The sequence below is a fragment of the Amphiura filiformis genome, chromosome 12 (genome assembly GCF_039555335.1).
Source record: "Amphiura filiformis chromosome 12, Afil_fr2py, whole genome shotgun sequence".
Lineage (NCBI taxonomy): Eukaryota > Metazoa > Echinodermata > Ophiuroidea > Amphilepidida > Amphiuridae > Amphiura > Amphiura filiformis.
In genome coordinates, this window is record NC_092639.1 from 8,683,203 (window position 1) to 8,706,636 (window position 23,434).

Consider the following 23,434-nt stretch of genomic DNA (forward strand, 5'->3'; position numbering starts at 1 on the left):
GCTTGGGGCCCCTGAACCCTCAGGCCCATGGACTTCGTCCACCCTGTCTCCCCGCTTGCTACGCCCCTGCAACATTGACTAAAATATGACATTATACCCGTATTAGGACGTGTTCGGTTTGATCACTTGCAGGGTATGTTGAAACACCTTAATACTCATTACAAAAATGCAAAAATCTAATTTTCGATGATTTTTTTTGGAAATTTTCTGATTCAGCGAATCACCGATAGTGCTTTTAACACTTCTGTTGTCTTCATTATCGGGTATTCGTTATTCGATCGGGTCGGGGATCGGGTAATCGTTATTATTCGGTCGGGTCGGGTATTCGTTATTCGGTCGGGTCGGGGATCGGGTAATCGTTATTATTCGGTCGGGTCGGGTATTCGTTATTCGGCCGGGTCGGGGTTCGGAATTTCGTCTATGGACGTAAAGGCAAGCATTGTCATAGGCGGCGGGGTACTTCTGGACCGGGGCCGCGTATGTAGTAAATCGGGACAGGAGGACATTTTTGCCCAAAGTGGTGTCATTTTCAAATGTTCAGGGACGTCTTCTGCCGATCGGTGTCGATGGCGATTCGCTAGCGAGTTGGTGGCTTCATTCGATAAGTCAACAGTAGGCACAGTTGGAACAGTTTGAGTTTGCAATATAGCTTCATCTTCTTTGATGATGTCGGTTGCCTTTTCGGCAATCATAATGGACGGTACTAAAGTGCCACCTGAAGGAACACTGGGTATCACAGAAGAATCGACAACACGGAGCCTATCGATGCCGCGCACCCTGTAATATAATGCAGAAAATGTCTTGGTAAAATATTTAATACATCAATAAATAAAAAAAGGAACAGCTGACAAAAGATTACCCAAATCACAGTACGCCCTCTCCTTTTATACCCGCTATATTTCAAAAATGCTTTAATGATGCAACTAAATGTAGGCCTAATTATCATCGTCAGGAAAATGATAGGATTTAAAATTGCACATAATGAATGGCTTTTCCCTCATTAGCTCTCATTGAAGGGATATAGAGCCATTAATTTCGACTCCTAAAACGCAAGAGCAACTTTTCGATATAAATATTTTTGGTGGTCTTTAGTTAAGGCCAAGGATATAATCACATTTATATCTACTCTCTACTCTTATATTCCCCAATTGAATATTCAATCAAACAGATTGAATTTTCAATCTTTACCGTCCCGAATTAGAGACAAGTCCTTTCCAGTTGAAATACAGATTGAAACTAGTGGCAAATGGTGGTCATAGACCACAAACCTAGCCGGGCCGTATGTGGTTTGGAGGTTCACTAAGTTTCATGCCCATACACTTTTTAAAAACTTTTCAAACTTTGAAACATGTTGAAGATTATAACATGAATGTGCAATCATTTTGTGTAGGCCTACACCCATTGTGGGTGAATTGTCAAAATTGTCTGCCAAAAATTTGCAGCCCCTCCCACCCCTTTGTGCCAAAAAAACTTTGCCCCCCCCCCCACCTTTTACACATGCAAGAATTTGGGGAACCCAAATGTAAAACCTTAAATTTATATAATGTGAATGCAAGGAGCGCAGACATTTTTTCTCATCTAAATGTGTTCCTAACGTTTGCCTACACCTTATTTACTATTAGGGCGTAATATAGAAACGATGCCCAAAACATCTGTGCCCAAAATTGCTTGCTTCCCCTTTTTGAAATGCCAAAACCGCCAAAAAATCTTTGCCCCCTATAATTCACCACCCCGGTAGTAGGCCCTACATATAATTATAACTGTCCCACCCCTTAACAGCATTGAGCACATTCCTTCCACTTCAGTACGCCCTACTAATATACATGTAAGTTCATGTCCAAAAACTGGTTGCCATGATGTATGTTAAGCCTAGGTAAACTAAATAATCATTGACTGTAAATAAAATATAGGCCTATACAGTTATGTAATTTTCCCTTGATCAATTATAATTATTATAATTATAGTCTGATAATTTTTCTAAGGGTAAATCGGGCTTTACTTAGGGGTGGTGCAATAATTTTGTATACCCCGGTGGTGAATTATAGGGGGGGCAAAGATTTTTGGCAGGCCAAAAGGGTGGAAGCATTTTTTGGCAGGTCGAAAGGGGGGGGGTCAAGCGATTTTTGGCAGGTCGAAAGGGGAGGGCAAGCGATTTTTGGCACAGATGTTTTGGGCACCATTTCTATATTACGCCCTAAAAAGGTGTAGGAAAACATTAGGAACACGTTCAAATATGCAAAATTTCCTGCTCGCTGCACTCGCATTATATATGATAAGACAATTTAAGGTTTTATATTTGGGTTCCCCTAAATCTAAGTGTGTAACTGTAAAGGGGGGGGGGGGAGGACAAAGATTATTTGGCACGTCGAAAGGGGGAGGCAAAGATTTTTTGGCATGTTAAAGGGGGAGCAAAGATTTTTGGCACGGCTAAAGGGGGGCAAGCAATTTTGGCAGACCTCTTTGAGAATTCACCACTCCGGGGTAGGCCTACACATAATTATGCACAACTCCTTATGTTAACTGACCCACTATTAAAATAGCAATTGCATTTGAATATGTGTATTTACTCAGATTTGGATGAAATTACTATACGTTCCAGTTTAGGAACTATGCTGCCAATGCCTACTTATGTCCAAGAATTTCTGCAACATGTTGATCCAAGATTACAACATGAACTATATTCCAGTGATATTCCATAAATCCTTAATAATATTATCCTTCACTCCAAGTGGAAGATGCTGCTAACAAAACTCTTTTACACACTATGGTTACAAGAGCCTCATCCCAATGGCATATTCCAATAACCTCAACTACATAATCATAGTGCAAAATTTGACCTCAAGTTTGCAGAGTATGAGTTTTTGGACCCAAATCTTCAAAGGTCATTCAATGAATGTACAAATGTATTGGGGTTTAAGAACTGTTCCCCTGATAGATGAGCATGTTGGGGATCCTAGTGACCATGCCTTGTATCCTGTATACAATGACCAAAATTCAAAGCTATATACATGCACCACCTGACCTATTGAACTCTATTAAGATTAATATTACAAAAAGTTTGTTATGATCATTTCTTGTTGCTTCGGCAACACAGCTGAACTTTAACTTTCCAGATATATTTAACTGTTTGTAATAAAAAATACTCTCAATGGTAAACTACACCTTTCAGGGATCATCTATCTCACATTGAGAACTCAATATTGTATTATTAAACAATGATTATATTATACTATAGGCCTACATGTTCTAAGAATTGAGATCTATACTATAGACATGCCTAATGGAAACACTGTTCCATTCTAATGGAGGGGGCATGTGAAGTGTCATGTTTCATCCCCCCCCCCGAGTTACAGCCCCATTGGAGCAACCTTGAATTTGACCTGACCTTTTACCTCAGATGACCTTGGCTTCATACTACGTACCCAACGGATCATCACCCCCTCCACCACCACCACCACCACCACCACCAGTTAAAGACTTTATTTTTCCGTATTCATATTATAATGGGAAACAGATCATTATATCTTTTTGGCCAAAGAAACATATAAATATATCGATGTGGCCAAAAAATGTACAACTTGTGTGAATTATTACCCACTCGCCGCCACCCAATCCAATCATGTTCAGACAGGATAGAATCCTTGAGAATTGTGATTCCTTATTCCTATGTCCACACTACTACATGTAGAAATCCTCAAATTTTGCCCCACCCAGCTTTGGAATTGCAAAGGGAAGCTAAATATGTCCAGACATGCACAAACTCAACATTCATCACAAGCTTACCCCGACTGGACACTTTACTCAAGGTAAATAGGCCTGCCCATTTGCTCGAGTTGAATACTATAATACCCCATGTCTGAACACACCTTAAATTGCACTTTGTGGCTGTGATTACCCAAGTATACTAGTGTCAGGGATGATCTCCAGCAATAGCCAGCTGTGCTTCATATCTACAAGGTGTCCTGAGGTGTCTAAATGTTAGCAAAAATGGCTTAATTACTTCAAATATGCACTTTAACGAGTGGCTATTCAAAAAATTAACATTTCTCCCCAAACACTGGTCAATGGGCCATGTATCAGTGCAAATGGCATCAACGTACTATGCTGCATGTAGCAGATATAAATTTTGAAGCTTTTTTAGACTTGTACCGGAAATGACCCCTTAATGAACTTTAACCCCAATTCTGTGTACAACCTTTAGACACTTGGTATAGCCGATGCTATATGTGGAAGTAATATATTGTACTATGTAATTTGTGGCACAAGAAGCATTTTACAGGTATTTGGTTTTATACCGGTAATGCCCCTTAATGACCTTTGACCCCAATTCTGTGTGCACCCTATAAACAGTGGATATAGCAGATGCTTATGTGCAAGTGACGTCATTGTAGGATGTTGCATGTAGGAGGAAAAGCACTTTTAGCTCAAATCACATTTATGGCCTATTTGACCCCTCTGTAACCTTTAACCCATTCAAAGTCACGTGACATGTATGGTCGTGGTCAATGATGGTTGTGACCAAGTTAGGTCAAAATCGGTCGAAGCATGTCTGAGCTGGAGCAAAAAGTGTGTATTTTGTTGCCAGAATTTGTTGACCGAGTAGGAAAACAAACCCTAGCCAGGAGAGCCCCGGCTAGGTAACTAGAGATAATTTGCGCTCACAGAGCGCAGACAATCGCAAGGCATGTAACCCTTTGATGGCCATTTGACCTGACCTTTGACCTTAATGTTTCCCGGGTCACAAGGTTTGTTGTCACCGAAATTAAGCTCCCATACCCCTTACACACAATGAAATTAAGGTATAAGATTTGACCCCAGATAACCTTTGACGTGACTCCTGCAAAGTGTTCCAACATATTCCCCCTTGTCATTAAGTTTGTTGTCACCGAGTTTGAGCCTCGTACCCCTTACAGATGTCCAAAAAGTGCATTTTTAAAATTTGACCTTTGACCTGACCCCTGCAAAATGTTCCCCTGGTCATGAGATTTGTTGTCACCGAGTTTGAGCCCTATACCCCTTACAGATGTCCAGAAAAGGAAATTATAAGATTTGACCCCAGATAACCTTTGACCTGATCCCTGCAAAGTGTTCCAAAATATTCCCCTGGTCATTAAGTTTGTTGTCACAGAGTTTGAGTCCCGTACCCATTACAGATGTACAGAAAATGCATTTCTTAAATTTGACCTCTGCATGACCTTTGACCTGACCCCTGTAAAATGTTCCCCTGGTTATGAGATTTGTTGTCACTGAGTTTGAGCCCCATACCCCTTACAGATGTTGAGATAATGCAATTGTAAGATTTTACCCCCTTAATGACCTTTGACCCCAATTCTTTGTACAACTTTTAGACACTGTCTAAAGGCGATGCAGGTATGCAAGTGACGACATTGTGTTATGTAATTTGTGGAAGAAGTAGCATTTTTAGTGAAAATCACATTTTGGCCATAATGACCTTTGGATGACCTTTGACCCCGAGTTGGTCATGTAACATTTGTGCCCCCACCCAATGGTCCTTATGACCAAATATGGTCACATTGGCTTAAAGCATATGGCTACGATGGCTCGTTAAAAGTTTGACAGAAGAAAGAAAGAAAGAAAGAAGAACTGACCAAAAACAGAACACTCGCAAATTGGAAATTTGCGATTGTAAATATTCACTCTAAAAAGGTTTGAAATCTCATTCCAAACATATTATGCAATATATACATTTAGCAAGACATAAGGAGGGTAACAAATGATTGGATAGCGAAAACAGTCTACAAAAAGAGTCAAACCAAAAAGACATTTCAATCTATTTAGCATTGACGTATATTTTTGTTGATATGGGGGGGATGGAAAAATTTTCTTGAAGTAATGTGAATCCAGCACCTTTTGGCGACAAAATAAGTGTATGGTACAAATGCGCGCGAAATATGTTGCCATATTGAAGCAAAACTAGTGAAATATGGTTCAAAAGTGGAATAAATTCGCGCGAAGCGCGCAAAATTTGGCACTTTTGGGGCTAAACTGGCCAAATATGAAGTTAATTTGGTCAGAAACCCACATACAGGCGTCAACGTGTGGGGGGGGGGGGAAGTGAATGGACCATATTGGGGATTTACACCCACCCCCATCCCCGGGTTCTATATACGCCTATGCTATTAAGATTGATTCCTATCATCAATCGTTAAAAGGTTGAAATATTTCAATCGGCCAATTAAAGAGAGTATTTTGCTGACAAAAGGACTATAATACATTTAACTCCACTTAGATAGACACTATAAAAATTATTCTTATCAATAATTTCAATTTTAAGATTGGTAAAGAAGAAAGCAGCTAATTCCCTTGCCTGTTGCTCTAGCGCCATCATTGTGAAAGGTCTTTGCTTCAGGTTACAATTTCTTTTTATATTGCAATTGAACTTTATATACCTTTTGACTTATTGGCAATTCAGAATAGTAACATGTATGATGTAACTTGATCTATAAGTCCAATGTTGGTTAATTCGATACACTGGGTCACGCAGGTACATCTGTTTATAGCTCTTGAGAAGCTACCTATTTTTATTATCAGTTAATTGAATTGGAAGATGGGTATTTAATTTTGACCGAGAGTTATTGACTCCAAGCTCTTCATACTTTTTAAAACTCATTGAACAATATAATGAAATATTTTCTTAGCATAGTTATGGTCAATTTGTACTTCCTGCACATGTTGAACCAAATATATTTTGCTATCGTCATAAATTCAACCAAATTTATTCACAAATGTCAAAAATATTTTTGCGTGGCGTACCGGGATGTGGTAAGCTGACACTTGCTGCAAAATTGAACTATTAAAATTAAGGAAAACCCAAAAGTTCGCTGAAGTTCTATAAACAAAAGTGCATTAAGCTGACCCTCCCCGAGGTTCCTCCTCCCTCCCTCCCTCCCTCCTGCCTACCTACCTACCTACCTACCTACCTACCTACCTACCTACCTACCTACCTACCTACCTACCTACCTACCTACCTACCTACCTACCAGCCTCCTACCTACCTCCCCACCTACCTCCCTACCTACCTACCACCAGCCTCCCACCCACCTACCTACCTACCAGCCTCCTACCTACCTACCTACCTACCTACCAGCCTCCCTACCTACCTACCTACCTACCTACCTACCTACCTACCTACCACCTCCTACCTACCTACCTACCTACCTACCTACCTACCTACCTACCTACCTACCTACCTACCTACCTACCTACCTACATAACATGCATAGAGACACCATCATCGATTACAATCATCCTCAGTAGTATGTCAATATCGAGAAAATAAGTTTTTTTTGCGTAGCGTACCAATATGTGGTAAGCAATACACATGCTGTAAATTTGAACCATGTGTTTTTATTTTTATTAGCATACAGTGTGTATCAAAATGATTGGTACCCATCAATATCCAGTGAGCATGGACAAGACTGCCACATCAAAATGCAGCACACAATCTACCTAATTTGGGAATTTATGTAATAAAAAGGTCATAGAACTATAAACGGCAGCCCGAGAGGATTATAATGTTGAATTTGAAAGAAGCAGGCGTTTCAATAGACAACAAAACTGATGGATACCAATCATTTTGATACACCCTGTACATACTTGGATCCATTTTCATCATCATCATTTTCATCGTTGTCATTGTCATAATCACCATGCATGATCAGTATTATTTTGGCATGTAAATAAATAAAGATCTATAATCATTATCATCATCATCGTCATCGTCGTCATCGTCATCATCATCATCATCATCATCATCATCATCATCATCATCATCATCATCGTTATCATGAACATCATCATCATCGTCCTCGTCGTCGTCATCATCATCGTTGTCGTCATCATCCCATCTCTCAACAAAGTAGCTTGAAGTGTTTTCAGGGGTGTTCCAGTATGTAGAAAGACTACATTGGTTGCATGTATTGAATAGCACATTCTCTGCTATGTAATCATTGCGCTATTGTTTTCTTATTTAACATTAAAAGTTTAACAAATATGTAAGGCAACATTGGACAATATGAATACTAAATACCTAATAACTACACAAAAGGTTCATGGCATTGACGTGTTTGAAGCCTTTTCAGAATATTACTTGTATAAAATAAGGGGTACTACACCCCTGGCCATTGTGCCTATTTTTGCATTTTTCTCAAAAACTATAGCGCATTGGTGACAATTAAGATATGCATGTTGTAGGGGCAAGGACTACAACTTTTGCTCTGAAAATTCAGCAACTCAAGGCAAGTAGTTATTGATTTATTGATCAAATACGGGTTTTCCCTCATTTTTGACTGCAACCCCACAACTGCTGTCTGTTGCGAAATAAAATTTCCAGTGCAGTAGTTGTAGTCCTTGCCTTGCCCATATAATATACATATCTTACTTGTCACCAATGCGCTATAATTTTTGAGAAAAATGCAAAAATAGGCACAAAATTAGACAGGGGAGTAGTACCCCCTTAAACGCCATCTATTCTGTTCATTACCGTACCTAAGGTGTGGATCAACAACTGCCATCTTGTCGCTAGGAGCACCCATTTTACATGTACCCACAGGATGGCTCTGAGTTAACGCAAAGTGACGTATGTATTGCTCTAAATTCTCATCTGACCAGGGATCGTGGCTGCTCTCTGGCATTCTAACGTCTAATAGATATATGCTTTATAAGAATAAGAATGAAAAGAAAATGAATAAGAAACTCACATTAAAATGGATAAGAAACTTACATTAAAATGAATAAGAAACTTACATTAAAATGGATACAGGATATGGGACACGATATGTTTCGATAGTATCCGACCAAAATACGTCTTGTTAGTTTGGAGCAACACATTTCCAATAGCTGCTTCTTGTCACTAAGTATCTAGTTATATGCTCAAAGGATGTAAAAATGCAGAAACATTCTATAGAGCAGCTACAATTATTAACTTATATTGGCAAACTGTAATATAAAGCAAAAAGTACCACCATTCCTTAATTTAAGTGATGAAGAGTTGTTTATGATTAATGATTTTACTTAATTGGTGGTTAATTGTGAAAGAGATTTTACTTATCTTAAAGTTTCCGCAAGTTGATCATTATTTTATGCACCCGTTTATATTTTGGGATATTGATAACTTTACTCTTACAACGGTGTTGAAATGTATTTTGTAAGCTTTACCTCCCCATTGTCCTCGTTGACATTACATTGCATTTAAAATACAATTACGACAATAAATATTTATCATTCTCTGTTCTATTTTCTATGCATTCATATGAAATTATTCAGTAATTATTCATAACTATTTTGGTAACATTTACCCATATTGTTTCAGTGCTGAGGTTTCACTAAGTCTCTTGACACATCGCATACCCTAGTATTGTTTGAAATACAAAGAAAGAACAAAAACAAAAAAGAAAACGAAAAGTCATGACGATAGACGAAAACAACATTTTGTTTTCTAAAGTTAACAGTTATTTAAAGTGATTTGCAGAAAAGTGGTGAGCTTGACGATCTTGAAACGGGGTTTGATCTATACTCATTTGCACCATAGATAATTTAGTTTTATGAATGATTCAACGCAGGATTAAGGGTAAAGGTAAAGGAGACGATCCTGTATAAACAGTGATCGGAGTGCCCATCTCTCTTTCATTGGCGATTGGGCCAGACTCCTCCATGTAATGTTGCTATAGGGGGATCGCTACACCTCCTCTACAGTGAGTCTGTTACCTTCCCAGCATTTAAGAATGCCGGTACCCATTTAAACACCTGGGTGGAGAGGAGTAATCGAGATAAAGTGCCTTACTCAAGGGTACAACACGATGGCGTCGCCGGGGCTCGAACCCGCAACCTTATATAAGTATGTATTCTGTATGATTCACGTTACATTCACGTGAATAAAGTATCTTACATTTATCTCTTGAATAGTCCGATACGTGCATCAATTGAATAGGTAAAATAGAGCTATTATCTTGATGATTCTATAAAATAATTCAAAGGGAGTTTGCTTCTTAAGGGGATGAATTGTTGTTTAAAAGTTACAGAGCAAGTCATTCTACAGAGACTTACGTATAGTTAATGCTGGGCAGGAAAACCTCCTATTATGTGCATGGCAGTGTGAATAGGTCACATTGACTAAACATACAGGGGGGCAGCGCTCGAAATAAGGCGCGTCCTTGCGTCAAATACCCGTGAAAGTAGGCGCGGACCCGCAAATTTCCGACGGTACGGGTCCGCGTGACCCGTAAAAATTAAACCAAGCAAAGAGCAGAAAATCCTAGTTTTGTTGTTCCATTGAAAATCCTATTCACATAATACGTACAGCTCCGTACGTAGACTTTCATTTCAGTTTTCCATCAAGTTTTCAACCCGGATCGCCGTAGTTCATTCTCATTCTTGAAATTTCAAAGGCAAGTGTCCGGGATCAGACCCTTGAAAATTGGTGAGGACCCTTGAAATTTCAAAGTCAAGGGTTTAGAGGACCCTTGGATTTTTGTTCTTATTTCGAGGCCTGCAGGGGGGGCACAAAACCTACCTATATTTTGTAACTGTTCCCTATATTTGCCAAATTGGTCACAGTGAAAATGCACATACGAGGTTTTTCCTGCACAGGCCGTATCCTTCTCCCACTAAATATTGGTCGATGTTCAACATGTTACTGATTTGAACCACAAACTCACTTGAAAACATGCAATGATGAATTCGATTTATGATGGGGAAAACGTGTTTCTTTTTCTTCAGAATTTAATTTTAAAAACACCTTAGATATTTCCATAAAAAACTAGCAAATGCATCGGACTAATCATCATACCTCTGTTAGAACTTTGACGTCATCCGGACTTTGTAGATAATGTGGATTGATAATTGGTGGAGTGGAGGATTTGTATTGCGTAACCTGACTTCTCCTTTGCTCTTCGGGTGCAATAGGGTTGGGATAAACGTCACTCCTTCTTTACGCATGCGTACTTCTTTTGGTGTGTCATATCCCATTAAAGGCGAAAATCTGAAAGAGATTTTGGAAAAAGAAATTAAAGGAGGTCAGATTTTGAACTTTGATGGTGAAATGAATTTCTGGGAGATAAGCATGTAGGCCTATTGTATACAGATCACACCATTAATCTAAAAGGATTTTAAATACTGTTAGTATGATTATATTAGCATGATTAGCCTATGAAATTAAATTATATTGTCAAGGCAGCAGAGTGAGGTAAGGAATATGTGGTGAGGAGCTGGGAATGACGACAGGGATGTATAACAATCTTTGAATACATGCTTTGTAAAGTCTTACATGCATGCAATATTTAGAACCATCCACCATTATATCCCTGTAGCAATTTGCCAATAAAATAATTCACATTCGTACTAATAGACGGAGAGGAGGGAAGACACGGGGATATAAAAATACACATTTGCAAGTTTGCCTTGCGTATGTCAATTACATTAATATTCCTATTCATATCAGTGTAAAATGCTAAAGGCGGTACCTTTTTAGGTTTTGATTGAAACAGCTTCTTCTAGAAGAGTCGATTTATCCACTTCGCGCAGCACGGCATTATGCTTTTTAACATAGCAAATTAATTTCATCAATGTACATCATCAAAACCACTTCAACAAAACATATATTCCCTTTAACACAATCTACAGAATAGGAGCTAATAGGCATGTAAGTGTATGAAACAAAATCCAACCCTTTCAGCGATATTTTGAACTTTTATATAAAAAGAATTAATAATCTTATTAAGGTTATTAATTATTTTAAACTGTTGTGATTTGGTAGTTCACAGCATCTTACGAATGGTAGTGAGGTTTGGCAAAATCTGCATTGCTCAATTCATAGCGAGCGTGTAGAAGAATTAAAATATCACAGATAAACTTTTATAGGTGCTGCGGTTCTTGAGTTACGTTGTAAAGGGCTGAAACAACAACACTTTTGTAAAACATACATAACTCATTAACAACAATAAATTAAGCAAGTTTGCAACGTATACGATTTGTAGAATGAACTTTTGCAAAACATCAAGTTGTTAATTTTCAATAATATATTGATCTAGATAATGGAAATCGATTTTTAGGTTGCTTCGACCAACAATACCTCGTCTAACCTTAAGTTGAAAACAAACCATCGCAAATGGATTTCTGTGACCTTTAAGACATCTGTATTATCTTCGCCTTATAATTATATTTACCGGGGAAATAATGCATAAGCGATCCGACTTATATGATAAAGAAAGTAAATATAAGAAGAAACTAGATCAGAGATGATGAAGATTTTAAAGCGATATGCATGCAAAGGTTAAGAACCTTGAAGCGAAGTGATATAGCGCGAAAGCTGAAGATAAATACAGCAGTATATTGAGTTTGAAAGGGGAAACAGGATCAAAATAAAATATGGTAATCACAAACGATTCATCCTTTTTATTATTTTTCTTTAATCACAACTGAATTATCAAAGAATTCAAGAAATGTATTGGTAAAATTGAATTGTGAGAGCTGCGTGGTCTGGTGCAACAGATCCCCGTTTCAATTCCCGGTGGAGGCAAATATCAAAAATATATTATTGCATTTGAAATGCGCAGTGAATGACAAAGACCTCACATCCAGTTCCGATCAAGGGAACGCATGGCTGTCTGTGCACCCTACCATGGGCATCATGGGAAAATAGTGTCTGGCATTGAATGATCCACTATCTAAATCCTTAAGATTAAAAAGTTAATCTCTTCGTCTTCGATTTGCGATGAGGGACAAATCAAAGCTCAGATTAAAAATTCTTAATCTTATTGTGGGATAGGCTTTTACGACGGGAGTTCATAACAATTAGTAAGTTTTTAGCGGGTTCGCCGTCGGACAATTTTAGAACTGTCAAGCTTTCATCAGGAGTAGCTCTGACTTCTTCAGGACAAAACCTAAGAATGAGACATGTAGGCCACCTCTGCCTACTGGTAGCTCTGAAAAGATCCGTTCACTGCCCCTTGTCAACAGAGAAAAGGCAGACATCGCCTATCTGCTAATGTAAAATGTTTGGTGGCTCTGAAAAGAGCCGTTCACTGAAGACTCCCCTTGTCAGCAGAGAACAAGCAGACCTCGCCTATCTGCTAATGTAAAACGTTTGGTGGCTCTGAAAAGAGCCGTTCACTGAAAAGGGACAATTCTTAATCTTTTCAGTTCAATTCTTAATATAATAGATTAAAATTGAACTAATCTGAATTATGATATTTTAATCTTATAGACTAAAATGCAAATTCATAAGATTAAAATATTAGCATTGATTAATCTTGGATTAAAATAGATGCTAATCAAGGACTAATCCAAATTAAGATTAAACATTCAATCTAATGTTAATCTAATGGTAATCTTATGCAGATGAGCTCAATTTTAATCTATTAGATTACGAATTTTTTAATCTAAACTTGGATTTGTTCCTCATCGAAATCGAATAGATTAACTTTTTAATCTTAGGAATTTAGGTTAAATAATAACTAAAAGTAAATAAATAAATAAATAAATAAATACATAAATTAAAAATAAATAAATAAACAAATAAAAAAATAAATAAAGAAAAAAAATAAAAAAATAAATAAATAAATAAATAATAAATAAATAAATAAATAAATAAATAAATAAATAAATAAAAAAAATAAATAAATAAATAAATGAATAAATAAATGAAATAAATAAAAAAAAAAAAAAAACTAAAAAAAAACAAAAACAAATAAATAGATAGAAAATAATTCCTATTTCTATTGCTAAGTTGGCGATTTCGGTTTCACAATTTGATTTTTCGGCGAAGGAAGTGAAACCATAATCATTCACCATAGGTTATCAATATTGAGATCAAAGTTAACCGTAACCTAGATTTGAGTTTATATTACAGTCGTCGTCGACTAGCGATAGATGTTTGAGCAATTAACAAAACGTTTTTCCCAATATTGAAGAAGCGTCAATATTCACTGCTTGTCGCCGGCGACTGACTGAGTATAAATTCAGCTTAAATGTCATCTCTGGTCCTTGTCAAAATGTGAAGTATTAGTCAAGGCGTGTCATCTATATGGCCAATATAGAACAGTTACAGGAGAGAGTCAATTTCTAAATGAAATATACGGCCTTCCCAAAATTGTCATTTGTTGACTGACCGTTTTTGTACCAGAATCCAAAATTTTGCTTTCATTAATACTCTCTTGGCAAGCCTTTAAGCGATAATGTTTTGCAATTAAACATGTCTTCAACAACAGGAAATGTAACAGATAGAAACGTACATACAAGTAAACTGAGCTCAAAAAGAAACTTACAATTTTTCACAACTTGTGAATCACAAGGTCATATCTTAAAATCCTGTCAATCAAAATGAACCAAAATTACACCCAGGATTACTTCAATACTCTACTCAAAACATATGTCAGTAACCAAGCAGCTGTCCAACTGACACAACAGCAAAAAGCACTGACACGGAACAGCTTCCTGGACCACTTTCTCAGCCCAACATTTGGCACCCAGCACAAAAAATGCATACACGATCCTGGCACAGATGATGAAACGGTGCTGCTTTTTTCTTTTCACACACATTCTTCAAGAAACAGATCTTGTTCCACACTATTCCACCTACTCTTGATGGACAGGATTTTAAGATATGACCTTGTGAAAAATTATAAGTTTCTTTTTGAGCTCAGTATATTAGCTGAACAAGTAAGCTAATCGATCAATCTAAAATCAATCTAAGCGATTTTTAATTACTTTAAAATAGAATTAAATAGATTGAATCGAAATGGATTAAAACACATTCTAAGCGAGTTTTAATCCCTTAGATTAAAAATAAAATTGAATTCTATTAGGTTGAATATTTCTGATATATTAGAATACAATACAATACATACAAAGAGCATTTGTGCCATTTCCAAAAAGGCTTACAAAATAGAAACCTTAATATTACCAATTCAATCTAATTCGATTTAAATGTTTAAACCCAAGTTTTCTTCCTGATCGCAATCGCTTAAGTTGATTTTTCAATCTAAGTAATTCAGAGAGAAGCAATAGTTTTAAAAGTACAGAATATATAGGTGATGATCTAAACAAATACAAAACATGCTTTCTGTCTGTCCTGGGATTTGTTGATTAAGATTATGGATAAGAATACGCATAATTATACGGTGTGAAATATTTAGACTTGCTTTGAGGAATTAAGCTTCCAGTAGATGTACGAGAAAAAGCGTTACATATTATATTCATGCAGACTTACATTGAGGAATTAAAATCCCGGTAGATGGATAAGAAAAAGCATAGCATATATATATTCAGACTTACTTGGAGGAATTCAAATCATGTAGCTCCGGTTCGTCAAGTCCGTAAGGATAGAATGTCGGCATGAATTTCACTTGAATTTCTGGCCAATTTATATCGGGCTGCAACAGTAAAACATTGGTATTTGTACACTGTAAAAAGTATTTTACTCAACACTGAGTAAAAGGTCACAGCTCAACAGTTGAGTAAAAATTACTCATCATTGAGCTCATTAATAGGTCACAACTCAACAAATGAGTAAAGAATTACTCAATGTTGAGTAATTTTTTACTCAACTGTTGAGCTGTGACCTTTTTACTCAATGTTGAGTAAAATATTTTTTACAGTGTATGGAGAGTGAGTTATGCATGCTGATGAATGGCATCATGTAAAGAAGTAGTCTTCAATTATTTATTTCTTATAGAATTCTTACTCAGTCAAATCAAAGTAAATAATTTCAACTACAATATGACGAATATTATGATATGATGTATAGAATAAGATTAACAAACCTCTTTTAAAGGCGTTTGAATGAAAGCTGTACTTTCCAGCATATTGCTTGTTCTTATGTTCTGTAAAATAGATAAATCACAAATAAAACTTAGGTCAGATTGTACAGGTGAAAGGAAAAACGATTATTTCAATTAGGGGTGGGGTGGGGTTGGGGTGGGGTCAATTTTCACTGGGAAAGTTGATTTTGGAACAAAAAGGAAAGGTAACTAAGGAAAGAATATTATTATGTGTATTGTGTATTGTTTATGGTGGCTCAGAAAAGAGCTTATTTCTTATTATTATACGAGGCCGGATCTTTCTGTTTTATTCGAGCAAAAACTATTAAGAATGAATATTATTGTATGCATTATTAAACTGGTGGCTCGAGTCAGAAAAGAGCTGTCAAAATTCCTGAAGAAAAGATTTCTTTTAAAACAAAAGGCAAGGGATGAGTTATGTATAGGCATACAATGTACGTTGTCTATCGCTTTAAAAGAACTACTCGGTATATTAGAATTATATCTCTTTAAACGTCTTGGTCTAGTAGTAGGATTGTCAGATATAGAAGCACGGCATCATGCAGGTGTAAAGTGTGAATTTCAAGAATATTATAGAAAATGCATAATATTTTACACTTCGAATCTATAGGGTGTTAAAATAATACCGTAAAAATAGTCATATATTCGTCGATAACAACCCGTTGTTGATTTTTAATTATTTCTTGGTTTTCCGATCCGAATGCAGATCTGCGCCCATACGTTAGCACCATTAAGGTGGTTCTGGACCCATTTTGGAAGTGCTCTATTTATGTTTTAAACATATTAATTGAGTAGGGCAGAGAACACTGATCCATATGCCTTTTGTTTGAAGCTAATCGGACATACGGTTTTCATAATACATACATTTTAAATGTCTTTGTATTGTATTGTTTTTATCAATAATCAATACAGTTAATGAGCTAATATGACTGGAAAGTGCTCATTAATATGTAATTTTGCCAATATTTTGCTAAAATCCAATGCATAAATGTTCATAACATTTTATTTAACAGAATATTGGTTTCAAACTTGGTCAAAGTGTTCCTAATGACTTCCAGATAATTTATGCATAATTAATGAGCTAGCCGCCCTAATTTGCATAATTAATTAGCATTTATACAAATTAGCTCATTAATTATGCAAATATGCAAATGAGGGGGCGGCTTCACTATATAATACATTAGAACATATTAGAAACACTTTGACCAAGTTTCAGGGCAAAAGTATGCAAAATAAAAGTACCATGAACATTTATGCATTGATTTTTAGCAAAATATTGGCAAAAATTATATATTAATGAGCCTTTACAGTCCTTTTAGCTCATTAACGATATTGATTATTGATAAAAACAATAAGATACAAAGAAAATATAATTTGATGTAGTATAGAAACCGTATGTCCGATTTGCTTCAAACAAAAGGCATATTGATCAGTGTACTTTACCCTACTCAATTAATCTGTTTAAAACATGCTCAAAGCATTTCCTTATTTCTAGAAAATGCATCCAATACCAATGCATAGTAATAAGGTTGCCTTTTACCTTAGAAGTAGCCCAATTCCAAAATATTCGCTTCATAAAGACAGTAGCTGTCAGGTTATTGACATGAAGATACGTCATTTTCACTTTTGGAGCTGACTAATTCAAACACACCTACGTCCCATGTTAAGAAACAGCATTTAAAGTTATCGGCAGATGCTGCATTTTTAATTGGACTAGTGGTTTCCCGCACTTAGACTTTTCCTATCTCCTATTGCAAGGGATCTCAGTATGTCGCAATGAATATGTTTGACTCTTCATCATGATAAACCAAATTACACTCAACAATTAAGTGCCCTAAAACAAGTCTAGGCAAACAGGAGTACGGGTATCTTGTTAATCTAGATCGTGCAGTTGACTACACAGATTTTAAATGCGCATGTCTATAACAATCTTAAAGACATAATGTACGATCTTGCTTTAATATGATAAGATATGAGTCAAACAAACAGACAGACATGCAAACTAAAGTCGAAGTTTGGTAATACAGTAAGCCAAAGAATTAAGGTACCAGTTGTGTTCACCCCTGTATATTCTAAATAAAGACATTTATGTCAAAATTAAAACACACAGCCAATACTTGTACTCTTTCCCTCTGATTTAAGACCTTATTTGTTGAAATTAGTTGAGAATTAAAGAAACAGTGATCTAAAACCTAAAACAGAAACGAAATCAAAAGTTGCACTTTTGTGTTCTAATCAATGAAAGCACGCCGCTAGTATTAACGTGCTGATCAATGGAAGCACGGCGCTTGTTCTGTTGTTCACAAATGCTTTGTCTACAAATCAATAGCGCATGTATATGAGCAAACTACAACTTTTAAATTGGCATCTTCCTTGGGTTTTTGGATCGTCGTGTCTTTATTTTTTGAACAATTTCAACGAATGAGGTCTCAAATTCGAGCTAAAAGATGCAGCTATTGGCTGCTGGTTCCAATTATGACATATCTGTCTTTATTTAGGATATACAGGCTTACTGTATATAGGTAAAGTAGTATTGTTCACTTAAAGCTCGCATCACTTACATTTTCATTCTTTTGTAAGGCTTCGTGTGTTATTACGCCACACCCAGGATTGGTAGTGGCTTTCATTTGTATACCTATATGATCCTGAAAATAAAAGGAAGAGTAACACAGATTGAATTCAATCCCACAAGGGATGTGGCTATAGGAACAAAGACCAAACAAACATATTCTTGTTTACGCCGTAATATTGTAGTATTTCAACCATTTTACAACTTCAGCTGTGTAACTTGCAAAAATTCCCGCTAAAAAGTGGTTCTTTGAATTTTTAAAATACATTAAAAATCGCATTGGACTTTTCGTACTGATTATACTATAATGATTACCTGCCTATAATGTTCTGATCACACTATAGACTGGGATTATATGTGACCCCATTGCCAGGCAATTTGTTCCTATTGTTCCTTGTCTGGAAAAATTCAGGGACTGTGCTTTTAAATAACCCGCCAGAACACAATAAGGCCATTGACCTGTGTAGTGGTCATACGTTGTTCATTCGACCATAAAGATTTCTAGTCCCTCAGCAACTCATTAAAATGCGTTGCATCAGGTCAGGGATTCTATTATAATAATTCTAATCCTTTCTTTGAGGTGAATAGATAAAAGAGAGTTCTTGAAAAACAGGTGTGATGTTGTAGATAATATATTATCATCAAAGTTGCTGGCATATAGGACATTTCGTGGAAGTGGCGCTTATTATATATTTCTTGTAAACACAATCTAATGTGGTACTCGCTACATGGAGAAGGTCGGTCTGCAAATGTCCAGTGCATGAAGCTATATAGTAGAGATATTATAGATTCATGTTCAGTGTAAATCAATTAAAATACTATAGCTGAATATCAAAAAATCGTGATGCATTCCTTCTTGTTATGGACGATATTAATTTTGATATTATTGTGACAAAATCCATTCCCTTCTCAATTGATTAGGCTCCAGTCTTAGGCTTTCTTTTCTAAAAATAAATCCTAGGGCCTAAAGGCAATTAAATATGGGCTAAACCCATATTCGTAAGCGGAAAGTTTTCATAGTCATCTATTACCTATACCAGGGGTCCGCAAATAGCGTGGCTTCCCGAGTGGCGCGAGGCGCCGTTTAGATTTAAAATAAATAAATAAATAAATAAATAAATAAATTCCCATGTTCTCCGTGTAAAGACAGGCTAAAATAGTGCAAAACATTGCACCAAATGGCGTCATTTGCACCTCAACTTAAAAAAACAAAACGATAACTTCACAGGGGGGCACCCCTCTGACTCCCCCGGCCGTGCTAAAGCACCGCGAAAGCTGCTTCGCAGCCATTGAGTGGCGCTTTTCAGTCTTTATTTCATGTGGCGCTTCAACAAACCTATTTGAGGAAGCCTGACCTATACCAGTTTTCACCCCGATGTGGCAGTGACGTCAACACGTTGAAGCAGCTGTTTCGCTCGCGCATCTATGCGGCGTCTTTAAGCGTGTGCGAGTGTACATCAGCGCTTTGATCGAACGCTAGGGAGTGTAATGAAATTCATACAGTGCTGATGTTACTGCCATATCAGTAGCCTGAATCCTTCTGGCCTCTAATGACGGCGTCTTTTATTTACCCACAATCCGTCACGTTGCCTTATTCACCAACAGCACAACCCGATGACCGTGCGTAGTTGTTGAAAAACTGAAGGATCCAGTCTACCACATCAGGGTGAAAATGGTATAGCTTATCGCAAACCAGCCAAATTTGTATATGTTTGAATAGCTATAGAATACCCGTGAATATAGTGTCAGAAACTCTCACACATCTTGGGATAACCTTGTCATTAATGTGAGAATGAAAGCAACGCCATTTTGGGGATATATTTGAACATTGCGAGGGAAAACATTGCGGTAAAAGTAAGTTAATCATGAAAATCGTTTAATTCTAATAATATCAACCAGTAACGGACACTTAGCCAAGACTATGTGAGAAGTTTGGGGTATGTAAAGCATTTTCTTGTTATAAAAACAAGGAAAAAGCAGTCCAAAATTAAACAACTCGATATTTAAAGAAAGTACATTTTGAGAAGGCCTACGCTGGTTCTTTTTAATTCTAGTTCAAAATCTGTTCATCACCTGCAGTCCGATTTGGTATCTATGGTTTCATAAAAGTATTGGGAACTCTTTTGGATGATATTTTGGTTTAAAAAAACGATACTGTTAAAAATATCGGTATTTATGCCAGCGACATTTCTATTATGTAAAATGCATTGAAAATTGTCGGCTAAAAAAGTGCATAAATTAAAATCGCGAACAGTAATAGCAACAACAACTATCTACATTCCAAGCGGAAACGCTTTTCAAAAACATACCACCTTTTTCGGGCAATCGCTGAAACCGAAATATGAAATTCTAGGCCATATGTAAAAAAGTGCGTGAGCAGAAATGACCATGAACTTGGGTCACCGAAATAAGTGTTTATATTGGTGTCAGGCCTTTCATAGTGATACAACAATTAGCCCCCAATAATGGCTTTCATTTGAACCGTTATTTGTTAAACTGCGATTTTTACTTTTTGAGAAATCAATGAATGTATCAAAAAACTTTTCGAAAGTCGATTAAAAATGGCCTAACCCGTTAATATATTCTCATTTGTACAATGCGATTGATTATGGTAAGACACATCATTGTGCTACAGAGCTCTACAGGTCCATTTCAATTCTTTTTGATAGCTTTCAGTTCCCAAATGAATTACTTCCTTATCCCTGAGATGACTAGATGACAGCTAGTTGATCATCATAGTAGCCAAGGACAATGCGTGACACATGGGGAATGAGTTACATCAGATGACCATGTTCTGTCCAGCTTTCCAGAAAGTGACCTTCACATCAGGCAATTGGTTGTCAAAATAATGTTGACAGGTGTCATAAAGCATTGTTGAATGAGCTATTTGGTATAATAATGCCCGATTTGTAAAAGGAGTCAGTGGCGTAATGTATTGTATATATAGATGCCAAAGGGAAACCATTCAGACATAACAGGTGCTCTATTGTTCTATTGGAATTTTTCCTAGAGTAAAATCAAAATTGTATTTCAATGAGGGACAATATATATAAAATGACGCTATAATACATAATGTTTTATAGAATCAATAAACCAGCCGAGATTATTGGCATAATGCCAACATTCCAATCAGGTGATTATTCGTACTGTTTATTTGTTCCTCGGTTATGCGGCTTTAGTTACATTTAAAATTGAGCCGCTCAGATATTTTATGACGATTTGAATTGTGATTAGAATTTCAGATACATTATTGAAAGTCGATATTTACTATCAGTTTGAATTGTACTAGACTGCAATCAGAAAATCTATATATTGCACAATGTTCAACATTCTCATGTTTGATGAACGTCCCATGCTTGAAATCGTGTCAGAATGTCTTGTTCAACAAGCAACATTTCTAACATGGGGTGCTGCATAGAACCAATAGGTAAGGAATCAATGAAATGAAATTTCTTCAAAAAAGTACCCCTTCCGAAAAGTTCCGATTTGGAAATTGTGGGAGCCGAGCATGCATCGAGCAGGGAGGTAAATAATAAGTGGAAAATTCTTTTCATCCATGTGGGCAGCTTAGTGTTGTTGCCCACGCAGTTGAAAATATCTCAAGTGCTATTTATCTGCCTGGAGCCGAGTATAACATTAGCACAATGCATTCTAACAAAAGTGACTTAAACCGGGACCAGGGGTCAGGGGCGTAGCCAGCTTTCTTGGTCAGGGGGGGGGCAAAATAAAATTTTGGGGGCACAGACGAAAAAAATTGCAGTTGCATCATTGGGATGATGTGCGCGCGTAGCGCGAAAAAAATGGTATTTTACACTACTTTCGCCCATTATCCGGCTAAAAAAGGGCTTTATTGTTACAATGTGCGCGCGTAGCGGGGAAAATTTGTGTATTTTACACTATTTTGGCCCTGAATTTTGCTAGAAAAGGGCTCCTTGCCCTTTTCTTTTCCTTTGCCCTCCTGATTTTCTCTTTCATTTTTTTGTCAGAGGGCACTTTTTCTTTCATTTTTTTTGTCGGGGGGCACTCTGCCCCCCCTGCCCCCTCCCGCTGGATACGCTACTGCCAGGGGTGCCATAAACTTTCGGGAACTTATTACTCCTTACTGCGTCAGTGCCAGATATGTGACCAACGTCACGGTCCGACGGCCTCTGTCCAGTCCATCTACCGAGTGAACAAGGAAAAGTGATATAATCCGAAAGCTCTCGGGTGAGCAAAATTAAGCTTTGAGTAACTATTTAACTTTCTGTATCACTATAACAGGTTTGTTCATTTCACGTTTGTTGGAGATATTATCCAGTTTAAAACTTTATAGTCAATCTTGTTTCTCGTCACAGTTTCCGATTGTCGTCACTGGTTCAGTGCATCTGGCTTGGGACAGAAGCTTTATTAAGACGTGTAATTCTTAGTTTACAGTGACCTATTGACGTAGGAAATAAGCATACAAAGTAGTTACCTACCTGTAGATTCTGGCCCACGGGTAGATCTGCTATGCACTTTATGCCTAGTTCTTCTAGATGTAGCTTGGGGCCAATTCCTGATAACATCAAGATCTAGGGAAATAAAGGAAATGAAAACAAACCGTGCAGTAATGGTAATGTAAATAGAAGTACAACACAGCGGAAACGTGTTTTTCTTTCGGAATTTTTAAAATCTGTAACCTTATTCAAGTAGAGTTGCAGCACTTAATGCAATGTATTGCTGGGACAGGTAAGATGACTTGATCAATTCCTACCAAGAAATGAAGATTTAAACATAGTGCTAGTAAAAAAACACACCTACGCCTGTCTTACACCCTACACTATACCAACGTCATATACGAATACACCCTCACCAAAACCCAACAATGATTGGAGCACCGAACCAAAAAAACCACCCACACACCCACCCCAACGAACACACACCCCACCGTACTCCTACATAAATGCGCACAAACACATTTATATACCTTGTAAAAACGATAGAATCAGACTGAAAAGAAAGTGAGAGAGATGGAGACAAAGAAATACCACAGCATTACACGCAGAAGCAACAGAGGAAAGGAAATGTCACACTACAAGTAGCTTCAGGG

At 37.0% G+C, this 23,434-nt stretch overlaps 1 protein-coding gene across 1 annotated transcript; it reads right to left on the reverse strand.

Annotated features, from left to right (window-relative positions):
* On the reverse strand, positions 1 to 23,002 carry LOC140165745 (ecdysone oxidase-like). Its single transcript, XM_072189063.1, has 8 exons — positions 22,824 to 23,002; positions 18,359 to 18,442; positions 15,780 to 15,839; positions 15,292 to 15,389; positions 10,808 to 10,999; positions 9,318 to 9,370; positions 8,509 to 8,676; positions 1 to 777 (listed from the first exon to the last, which is right to left on the reverse strand). Exons 1-5 carry the CDS (start codon positions 22,908 to 22,910, stop codon positions 10,813 to 10,815), a joined length of 516 nt encoding a protein of 171 aa, XP_072045164.1. The 5' UTR covers positions 22,911 to 23,002; the 3' UTR covers positions 1 to 777; positions 8,509 to 8,676; positions 9,318 to 9,370; positions 10,808 to 10,812.
* Between the last annotated feature and the right edge of the window lie 432 nt (positions 23,003 to 23,434).

Coding starts and splice junctions, on each gene's coding strand:
- LOC140165745 (XM_072189063.1), bottom strand. CDS start 22,910: ATGTTATCAGGAATTGGCCCCAAGCTACATCTAGAAGAACTAGGCATA. Junction 15,840..18,358: donor CCTTACAAAAGAATGAAAAT/GTAAGTGATGCG, acceptor TCTATTTTACAG/AACATAAGAACAAGCAATAT. Junction 15,390..15,779: donor TTCAAACGCCTTTAAAAGAG/GTTTGTTAATCT, acceptor TTACTGTTGCAG/CCCGATATAAATTGGCCAGA.